This window comes from Alligator sinensis, unplaced genomic scaffold (genome assembly GCF_000455745.1).
Source record: "Alligator sinensis unplaced genomic scaffold, ASM45574v1 scaffold50_1, whole genome shotgun sequence".
Classification (NCBI taxonomy): Eukaryota; Metazoa; Chordata; order Crocodylia; family Alligatoridae; genus Alligator; species Alligator sinensis.
The window spans coordinates 1,160,672-1,171,292 of NW_005842059.1; the positions used below are offsets into that span (position 1 = coordinate 1,160,672).

Sequence of the window (10,621 nt, forward strand, 5' to 3'; positions counted from 1 at the left end):
ACGAGGCGGGGCGCGGCTGGTGAGGGGAGCGCGGGCCGGGGCCTCCTGTCCTGTCCTGTCCTGTCCTGTTCTTCTCCGGACTCAGGGTGTTTAACTGCTTGCCTGGCAGAGGGGGACAGTGCCAGTGCTCGGGCGGAGGCGGTGGCCAGCCCAGTGGATCATGAGTGGGAGCTGGGCTCGTCACACCGTCTCGCCTTATCTTTTCTAGCCAGTCCTCTGGGCTTTTGCTGGGCGATGGCTGTGTTCTTCCTTGACGGCCGCACGCCGTCGGGCTCTCGCTGTTTCGGGGCGGATTCGTCTCGTTTTGGTCCTTTATCGGCCTGCCTTCTTGAGCCAGTCGCGCTCTCGCCCGTTCCCTCGTGCGTACGAGGGTCCTCGTGCTAGGCAGCAATACCAAATGGAGCGTCTTCAGGCAATGCAAAACTCAAGAAAATTCGTCAAATTAAAAGCAACAGGCAAAACGTCTGTTTGTATAACGGGGGTCCGCCACGTGGGTGCGGAGCGAGGGGGTTGGCGGAGCCGGTCTGAAGCTGGGGCACTGCGCAGTGAGGGTTGGTTTGAAGCGAGGCAGGGCGGCACCGTAGAGAAGAACCGGCTCGGAGGCAAGGCCGACTCGGACGCAGCATCCGATGGACGGGTTGCGGCCTAGGAAAGCTCGTGCTTCTTCACGCTCGGTGGTCAACTCCCAAGGGCGTCGCGTGGCCGATCAAAAGAAATGCCGGGAAACGCTTCCTTGTGTGTCGCGGCGCGTCGTGCGCGTGGTATGTGAGAGCCGTGGTTCGCACCGATCTCTGCGGTACCGTGCTCGGGATAAGCGCGGTGGACCCCTCGACGGTTGCTCTTCCACAGCGCTGCTTTTCGTCTTAGAAACAGCAGCCCTTTGACCCTGTGCTTTCTGTCTCTAAGGTGCTGTTTTCTTGGATATCGGCAGCACGTTGCCAGATCTGGCTCTTGAAATACAAAAGTTCACGGTAACCAGGTTAAGAAAAGGTTAGATTCTCCGCTTCTCGGGCTGTCCTTTCAGCAGGCATTAGGCCTCTTCTTACCCACGCGCCTGTGTTAAAGAAATCTGATTTTTAAGGATTTTTATCGCTTAAAACCGCTGCTGTTACACTCAGGATAGCGCCAGAAGAAAGGATGGTTATATTAATTTAGCTCTACTTTTTGTTGTCTGTTAGTCGCTCCTGGTACACGGGTATTTGATCTGAAACGTCGCACAACCAGAAGCCTAGTGCCCCGTTAAGGGCCTTGGCTTAATGCAAGTTGAGTGGAAAGTGTCATCTACTGAATTCTCTATGCCGTTACATCTCTCGATGGCCTGTACTTCTCCGACCTCTCATCCAAGCACGGCCCTTTTTAGCTGTGAAGCCTGAATGGATCACGAGAGCTGTTGGTATGGTTACGAATATCAATTATTCAGTATTTACTTACATTTGGATGCTACGAGCTTTAAAAACAAAAACGACTTTGCATTCCAACCTGAAGATTTCCCCCTGCTATTTCGTTCTTCGTACCTGAGTGTTGTCCAGCTGCCTGTTATTTGGACGCGTCTGAGGACAGGCAGCCATCTGTCGCCTCCAAAATGGTAGCAATGCCTCCCGTTTAAGTGACGCAGAGCGCTGTATCATGTTGAGGAATAATAAAGAAAAGCACCTGTAATGCTTTGTATGTATGTGGCCAGTTGCAAGAAAACCGAGGCGCTGAATTGACATGTTGGTAAATCTCTTTCAGAAGCACCGCGATGCTGCTGGGAAAGCTCGTACAGCCAGCTCGCAGCCTGAAGAAACTGTCATCCCCGGGCACGTGCAGACACTTCTGGGGATGGCTGAATGCAGTCTTTAACAAGTAAGGAAAAAAGAGGCAGACGTATTTAATAGTTCACGTGTCAACAGATTGGATGCATGTCCCCGTGCATTGCATTGGAAAGCACTTACTGTGTAAGCACAGTAGCCAGTCACGAATCCCAGGAAGACAGGAGAGAGCTTTTTTCCTAATACAAGTGCTTTTCTTCCAAATTCTGCATTGTCAGATCCTCTTTCGTTTTCTAGTAACAAAATCACTAGCTTACAGAGAAAAGTATGTGCTTAATTCAGTATGCTGCGTGGTCGTTTTATTTCTCTTGGTTGAGACTAGCTGCCAATTTTAAATTCTTTCTTCCAAAAATATCCCTCTTCCTGTGACTTTGATTCCACTAGCATTGAAGGTTTTAACTCTAGCCTCCTACATTTCCGGTGTGTATCTGGTAGCTCTAAAGTACTGTCTTTACTAGTGTAATTTGGTTACACTAGAGATTTTAATAAGGATTAGTGCTTCATCTGTTTAACTCTTTCTCGACAAAAAATCAGTGTCAACCCCCTCATCGTTTGCACCGTGTCTGCTATTTTTTTCTGGAAAAGGATTATATGACATGTTTGCTTGTGAGAGCAGAGGATAGGACCTAATGGCCCAGGGAAGAGGTCCCTGTCTGTCATGATGTTTCTTGTCCAGCATTTACCAACCCCTCCGAAGCACCGTCACACAACAGATCCAACGATTTCAACCCACGTGTGTAATGCGTGTAATATCTGTTACAACTTACGATCAAATCAAAAAAGACTTGGGAGTAGCGGGGGAATCTCCCGCTGTTGTAAATCTGGATCTGTTTTCTCTCCTCCTGGCAGACTTCTCTATCTGTTTATACTTTTCCAACACGTACATTTTATTCTATTAAAGTAGTTTTGGGTTAGTGATGCTGGACAGTGTGAGCTCATTGAATGTGCTGGGTTGACAGAAAATTCAGAGCAGAGCCAGAATGGAAAGATTAGTTAGAAGGGGTCTGTGAATGACAAATCACACAGCTATATTTCTCTTCATAGTACTGCCAAAATTAATCTTGATTTGAAGCAAATATGAATTAGCTCAGCTCACCAGGTTAAAAATAATGCAAACCACTTTTTTTCCTGTTCCTTGTACATAAAGAAAAAATGGTATTCAGTATTAGGATTGTTATGGTGATAAGTTGTTAAATGTTGCTATAAAAAGACCTTGATGTTTCTTCTTTATCGACAGGGTGGACTATGAACGTATACAGGCGGTGGGTCCTGATAGAGCAGCTTCTGAATGGCTCCTGCGGTGTGGGGCGCTGGTGCGTTTCCAAGGCTATGAAAAATGGCAGCGTGACTACAATGGTCTCCCAACAGGGCCATTAGGGAAATACAAGATACAAGCCATTGACGCCACCGAGTCCTGCATCATGTGCAGAGGATTCGACTATTTGGGTAAACAAGTCATGGTTTGGCAAATTATGCATTGAGTTGTCACCTCAAAAAAATGAACCACTTGTGGCTTTTTTTGTTTCGAAGGTGCAGGGAAGGCTTGATTTATTTATTTTTTTAATCTATCCATGTTGTACGTAAAAAATTTCTGTTTGTGCCTCTAAATTTGCTGGGGTTTCTATCCAGAACACAAATGGCTTGCGAGCTTTCTCTGATTTTACTTGAAGATGCAAGATCACTAAAAAGTGGGACCAAAGATCTGTCAGTTAACATCTGTCTATCCATGAACTCTTAACACAAAGCAGAGGTTTGAATGACTAAATCAGACTTCTTATGTTTGATATCTGAAGTCAGAATACTGCCAGTTCTCTAGTCAGCCCTGGGCTACTCTAGGGGAAAGCAAACTAGATTTTAATATAAAAAAGCAGAATTTTTAAAAAAGCAGTAACCTTCCAGCCTTCCTTTACACAACTGGGGCACAAATGGGGCACAAGCTCAGTGTTTTCCCGTTGCAAGTTGTTTCAGACATCACTGGCTAATTCCGTTTCTTTGGTTTTCCATCATGCCGCGCATGCTATTTATCTGCTGTTTGCCCGCTTGCATAGCCAAGCCCTTTGAACCTTAGCAGTGCTTTTGCATCTGTGAAGCCAACAAACAGTTGGTTGCAGGCAATGGTAGTTTCATTCATGGTGCCTTGTGGGTCCTCCTCTTATAGACACTTATTGCCACATGTTTGCAGGAGCATTGCAGTTACCAAGCCTGCAAATGACAATTGCAAGCTCACTGGCACTGTACACTTTGGGCCTTGCACTGTGAAACAGAAGCTGCCTTTTTGTCTTTTTCAGATGGTCTTGAACATGTTGAAGAAATGAAGCTGTGCAAATGTATATATATCCAGGATGAGTGTCTGCAGAGACTGAGTCAAACTATGAATTTACAGAAAAGTCTCCTGAGGCTGGAGATCATTTCCTGTGGGAATGTCACAGACAGAGGCATCATAGCCCTCCAGAAGCTAAGGTACGCAAGCGCCGAGGGAGTGTCTCACAGAGGCCTGCTTTCTCAGCTGCTGCCATATACGCACACTTAAGTTGTGTTAGGTAACTGAAATGTACTATGCTGACATGCTTTCACTCATCAGTCTTTGACACAAGACAAAAGCAGTATGTTGTGTTGCTTTTAAAGCAGTGGTGTCAAATATACAGTCTTATGATCCAGCCTGTGGCTCTCAGCATGTGATGCTGGTCAGTCTGGGGTGCGTGCTGCAGGCAACATCCGTGCTGCACCAGCCTGAGCAGCCCGGACACTGGCCCAGCAGCTTGTGGGCCAGATGAGTTTGACACCTACTGCTCTAAGGAAACAGTTCTCATAGTCTCAGTTAACACACACATACTAGGAAGCCCATCAACCCTAGCATCAGTTTAGTATGTAGGCCTTAAAGGAAGTAAGAGCTATAGTTCGCTTATTCTTCCAATACCAGTTCCATTCAAAGCTATCTTTGAAACCACTAACTGTTGTTACTGCTAAGCAGTCTAACCCTGGGTCTGATTTGTGAGCACAATTAAGTATTTTGGGGTTTTTTTTAATCCATCACCTTTTGTCTTGCATAGTGATTTTATTGATTTTTTTTTTTTTTTTTTTTTTTTTCCATCCACTCATAGGAACCTAGAATATTTATTCTTGAGTGACCTTCCTGCAATAAGACAGAGAGAAACTACAGTTCAAATCCTTAAGAAATCACTGCCGTCACTGGAGGTGAAACTCGATTTAGAATAAAATCAGCTTTGTATAACTGAAGTACGTTATTTTGTATTTATCATGAATTGTATTGATTATGTTGCAGTTGCCACTGTATTGCATTTCCTGCTAGAGCCAGCCTTCTCATTCTGGCCTCTGCAGCTATTTAAAAAACCTGACTAACTGCATAATTAGATTTCATTAAATTTAATTTATTCTGTCAGTTAAATACAACCGAGAAGACGTACGTGGAATTTTAAGTTCTGGAGTCACTGAACGAGCTAACTTGAAGAAAAATGAAAACATACCTGTCTGCTAAAGGAGAATATAAATTTAAAATCTGTGCTCTCATGAACAAATTAGTTATTTTTAAATGTGCCACAGGCTTCTAATTGAATGCAGAACATACATTTGTGCCATTGCTAAAGAATTAGACAGTACCAGAATGATTTTTGTCACCTCTTATTTACTACCCGAATGAGGGCCTTACTTAGTGGGTGTGGGGAAGATAGCTTGCTGTTTATTTCTTCACATGTGGATAGATTGCAGGGTGTGTGCTGAACACAATAGGTTTTTCTCTGCAAAACTTGATTTTCTGGAGCGTGTTCTTATGCTGACCGCTGCTTTAGATCACTGTGGGTTGAATGACGCCTTCTCCTTACCCTAGAACAAATTGTCTGCACACCAAATGACTTAATTAGTATCAAATACTTTGTATTGCTGCTAACTAAGAAGATGATCTATCTTTAGAAGGGTTGTCGTGTTTTTACTGTTCCTTTCTCGGCATCGGTGTTAGGGGAGAGAAGGGCTATCCAGGAATCAACAGGACAAGGAAGGAAGGTTTTTGCTTGTATCCTGGCTGCATGCTGGTAAAGACCCCTGGGAGCCAAATTCCAAAAGGGTAAATCTAAAAACTTGTCGTGTCGTGTGTCCCCTCCCCCCGGCTCCTCCTTACTCCACGCAGGTTTTGCTTCTTCTCTTAAACTAGTACTCTCCAAACCTTTCCTGGGTTGTATCTTCATAGTTTCATAGTTGGTAGGGTCGGAAGGGACCTGAGCAGATCATCAAGCCCGCCCCCCTGCCATGGCAGGAAAGAGGACTGGGGTCAAACAACCCCGGCAAGGTGTTCATCTAACCTCCTCTTAAAGACCCCAGGGCAGGAACCAGCACCACTTCCCTTCGAAGTTGGTTCCAGGTCCTAGCTGCCCTGACAATGAAGTAGTGCCTCCTGATGTCTAGTCTGAATCTCCCCTCTGCCAGCTTGTGATCATTATTTCCAGTCACTCCTGGTAGTGCTCAGGGGAACAGGGACTCCCCCAATGCCTGCTGGTCCCCCCTGACTAGTTTGTAACAGGCCACTAGATCCCCCTCAGCCTTCTCTTGTGAAGGCTGAACAGGTTCAGGTCCCTCAGCCTCTCCTTGTAGGGCCTGCCCTGCTGACCCGATCATGCAGGTGGCCCTCCTCTGGACCCTCTCCATGCTGTCCACATCCCTCCTGAAGTGCGGTGCCCAGAACTGGACGCGGTACTCCAACTGCAGCCTGACCAGTGTCACATAGAGGGGGAGGATCCCCTCCTTGGACCTGCTTGAGATGCATCTGTGGATGCAGACAAGGTGCGGTTGGCCTTCCTGACCGTGTCCCCATACTGTCGGCCCATGTTCATTTGACATCAGCAATGACTCCAAGATCCTTTTCTGCCTCTGCACTGATGAGAAGGGACTTCCCCAGCCTGTAGGTCTGCTGCTGGTTCTTCCTCCCCAGGTGCAGCACCTTGCACTTGTCAGTGTTGAAACCCATCCTGTTCTCATCCACCCACCCCTGTAACCCATCTAGGTCCGACTGCAGCCTGTTCCTCCCTTCCAGCGTGCCCACATCCCCCCACATCTTAGTGTCGTCAGCAAATTTGAGCAGGGTGCTTTGTACCCCCTTGTCTAAGTCACTGATGAAGATGTTGAACAGTGCGGGTCCGAGGACTGAGTCCTGGGGGACCCCGCTGCCCACATCCCTCCAGGTCGAATAAGACCTGTCCATCACCACTCTCTGGGTGCAGCCCTCCAGCCAGTTAGTGACCCATCTGACTGTGTAGGTGTCGACGCCACAGTCCCCTAGTTTTTTAATGAGAATGGGGTGAGACCGTGTCAAAGGCCTTCCTGAAGTCCAGAAATATGTCCACTGCTACCCCTGCGTCCAAGGATTTGGTGACCTGGTCGTAGGCGGCCACCAGGCTGGTCTGACAGGACCTGCCTCGAATGAACCCATGTTGGTTGCCCCTAAGCATCACCTCCCCTGCCGGCCCCTCGCGGACACGCGCCAGGATAACTCTCTCAAAAAGCTTACCCAGGATCGAGGTAAGACTAACTGGCCTATAGTTTCCTGAGTCCTCCTTCCTCCCTTTTTTGAAAATGGGAACCACGTTAGCCCTCTTCCAGTCCTCCGGCACCACGCCAGAGCACCACGAGTGCTTGTAAAGGTGTGCCGGGGTCCCCCAATGACCTCTGCTAATTCCCTCAGCACTCTGGGGTGGAGGTCGTCGGGACCAGCTGATTTGAACACGTCCAGGCCCTCCAGAAGTTCCCTGATGAGGTCCTCGCTGACCCTAGGCCTGGGTGCGCCTCCCTTGGGGCCTACGGGGGTCCCGGTGGGGGGGTGACCCAGTCCCTGCTCAGGAAAATGGAGGCAAAGAAATTGTTAAATAGGTTAGCTTTGCTGTCTGGTGTGACGACCAGATTTCCTAGCGTGAAAGTCCACAGTGACTTTCTCTCCTTTAAGTCACTGTGTTGTGCCAGGTCTGTCCCACTGTACATGAAAGCAGAATGGAGAACAACTGTTTTTCCCATCTGAACAACATCTGAAAGCCTTTCTCTACAAAGGCTGGCTAATAAGTATTTTGGAGGCAGTGTGCCTGGCCCCAGGGAAACTACACTGACCTGGTTTTAGTCAATAGATGTTCTGTTTGTCTGCTCCAGCTCACAGTTGACTTTCACCTCAGTCCAGTGACAGTGTCACTGGTTAAAAATCCTGCCATTCAGCTGAAAAAAAAAGATGTTAGGGCCACAGGAGACCACTTAGTGGGGCAAAGAAGGTGGAAGGGGTGTCTTTGAGGACCCGTGGGGCAGGTGGGAAGAGCCAGTGTAATTTTATTAGGCAACAGCTAATAAATGTAGGCCCTTCCAGCTGCTGCCCACACCAAAACCACCAAAAGCTTGAGGCAGCTGGGAATGGCTCTGCTCTTTAGATGCATCCTTACCTGGGGCAGGGGGGGATTTCATTAACTAACTAATACATTTAAAATGTATGATTGGGGAAAACTAAAGATGCTGTTTATTATGAAAAGCAGCATACTAAAATAGAGCGCAGTAACTTTGTAAATGGAAACTCATCAGATTCCACATGACACACGATGGAGGGCTGTACTCTGAACTGAGTGAAGGATGCCAGTGGGTCATTAAGGGACCCTAGCATCAGCCAGTTGGTTTCAACAGAACAAGTTTCTGACCTCTGCTAATTCCCTCGGCACTCCCGGGTGGAGATCGTCAGAACCTGGCCAACGATTTAAGCAGCATTTACACTGTAGGTTGTACATTGTACCTGTAGGCTGCTGACATACTGAGACTGAGGGTGATCCTGCTGACGAACGCCACCTCGCTGCATCCTTGTACTTGTCCCCATCTGTTTCCACTGGGATCATAAGCTCTTTGAAGTCAGTGTTTTTCACTGTGTTTGTACAGCACCTAACACAATGGCGTGCTGCCTGGGGCCTCTGGCTACTAGGGGAATCCAAATAAAATAATCTTGATTCTCAAAGAACGTCTCACACTCCATTAGTACAGGGGAGATCACCGGGGTCCAGATACCCCAAATATGTGTAGTTTTGCTTCTGGATACAAGTCCAACCCTAACTGAGAGACCAAGATGTGACCTTGTGAGGACAGAAACAATCCCACATCTTCCAGCTCTAGGGTTCCCTTGCTTTCCTCCACAGCATCAGAGGCTAGCCACCACCAGAGACCACATTTTGAGCGAGATGAGCCTTAGCCACTTTCTGCTGCTCAGCAGATGATAGCAGCAAGACTGGGTCTGAGATCTGGAACTTCAGTACAGCCTGCATCTTGCAGGGTCAGGTCCTTGATTTGCCTCATGGCCCAAACAGCATGTACTTTTAGAGCGTGGTTGCTCTGTTAAACTGCAGAAGTGCAAGACTGGACAACTGGTATTCCTGCAAAAAGATATTTATATTCTTTTCCAAAGGATATGACCAAAAATACACGTGGAACAATGCTCAAGATTAAAATACATTAGCTGTATTAGTCCAGGAATTTGAACATTCCAATATGAGGATACAAATAGAAAGTTCAGTAGACATTTAATTGTGTGAGGATACATGATCTGCCTCACTAAGAGAGTCTCAAATATTTCAAATGCATTATACCTATAGTATTCAAAAGAACACGCGCCTCTCGCTCTGTACTTCAAACAGCTGTTAAAGACTCCTGAAGTGGTTCTATGTACATACATCACTGTGTACACTTACCAAACATAAAGACACATGTTATGTCAGAAAGACAAGTTACTTGTATTCTATTAAAACCCAACAAAATATTACATCCCAAGATGACCCAAAGAAATGAGATGTGTTCTAAGGTAGCTACTGAGGAGCACTCCCTGCCTGTGCCTTCCTAAACAGGTCTCGGGGATTGTTTGGGCAATATCAACACCTGCAAAGTTACAGAGAAACGACTGGGTCAACAGCAAAACATCAAATTAAACCACTGGATAATACTATACTCTGCAGCCTTTAGCTGCTCAGACCCAATGAAGAGTATCTTGCATTCAAAAGCTTATCTAACTCTCCCAACTATGCAGCTGGTCCAATAGAAAGCTATCGCCCTAAGAAATCCTTGCCTCTTGGATAACGCTAAGAAGACAGAGGCAGGAGTCCTGTAAAATCTAGTCTAAAGCAAGACCATGGTATTATTAATTACATTTATTCTCTCCACAAGTGATAACATTGCCTGCGGGGCATTCTGCTACATTTATTTATCCTGGCTCTTTCTAATGCTCTTTTTCCTATCTGAAGTGCACAACCTGGGGCAACACTACAAATACTTGGATTTCAGCAAGTTCATCCAAACGAGTGGCTGATGCAGTTAGCACGACAGCCTGCTGGCCCAGTCCTGCAGAACGTAGCAGGTTCCTCAGGTAGGACTCCCTGCTCACAGGAACGCAGCGCAGCCTGTGCACGAGTCCTTGCTGGATCTATTCCTTGCTGGATCTATTATTCCTGCTTTGTAATACAGTCACAGACTGGTTTATTTTACCACTCTGACAGAACAGGGCTTTCTGGAACAAACCTGTTTGGCATGCACGTGATTTGACTGCAAAGTCTTCAATACAGGCAGTAGATGCACGTTATTAGTGTCACACACTGTAAGCACTGGTTCCCAGGAATCCCAAACTACAATACAATCACAAATAAAAGCAACATAACAGTGTTTTCCTTGTACACAGAACACTGATTAACAGCTTTGGGCACGCTCTATGCAGGATTTTCCTTCCTCTGATGTCCCCTAACAAGTAGCTTTACAGATCACTCACATCCATATCATAGCGTTTATGTCAGTTTAGTTTTTCA

General features: G+C 46.6%; 2 protein-coding genes across 6 annotated transcripts in view; one reads left to right on the forward strand and one right to left on the reverse strand.

Annotated features, from left to right (window-relative positions):
• The window catches only part of L2HGDH (L-2-hydroxyglutarate dehydrogenase), a 23,924-nt gene extending 22,296 nt beyond the window's left edge, over positions 1-1,628 (reverse strand). The window contains exons 1-2 of the mRNA XM_025203497.1: positions 1,515-1,628; positions 195-380 (exon numbers count right to left, since the gene is read on the reverse strand). Coding sequence (XP_025059282.1) covers positions 195-380; positions 1,515-1,628 — 300 coding nt within the window. The remainder of the gene's footprint in view (positions 1-194; positions 381-1,514) is intronic.
• ATP5S (ATP synthase, H+ transporting, mitochondrial Fo complex subunit s (factor B)) lies at positions 1-5,737 on the forward strand. 5 transcript variants are annotated; one of them, XM_006023073.3, is made up of 7 exons: positions 38-761; positions 907-990; positions 1,179-1,393; positions 1,732-1,845; positions 3,049-3,257; positions 4,100-4,271; positions 4,913-5,737. In XM_006023073.3, the coding sequence occupies exons 4-7, from the start codon at positions 1,742-1,744 to the stop codon at positions 5,025-5,027; spliced, it is 600 nt and encodes a 199-aa protein (XP_006023135.1). In that variant the 5' UTR covers positions 38-761; positions 907-990; positions 1,179-1,393; positions 1,732-1,741; the 3' UTR covers positions 5,028-5,737. The 5 variants fall into 5 exon arrangements, with proteins under 5 accessions (XP_006023137.1, XP_006023135.1, XP_014375154.1 ...); XM_014519668.2 differs by having other exon boundaries at positions 38-990; XM_006023074.3 differs by lacking the exon at positions 1,179-1,393.
• The last annotated feature ends 4,884 nt before the right edge of the window (positions 5,738-10,621 follow it).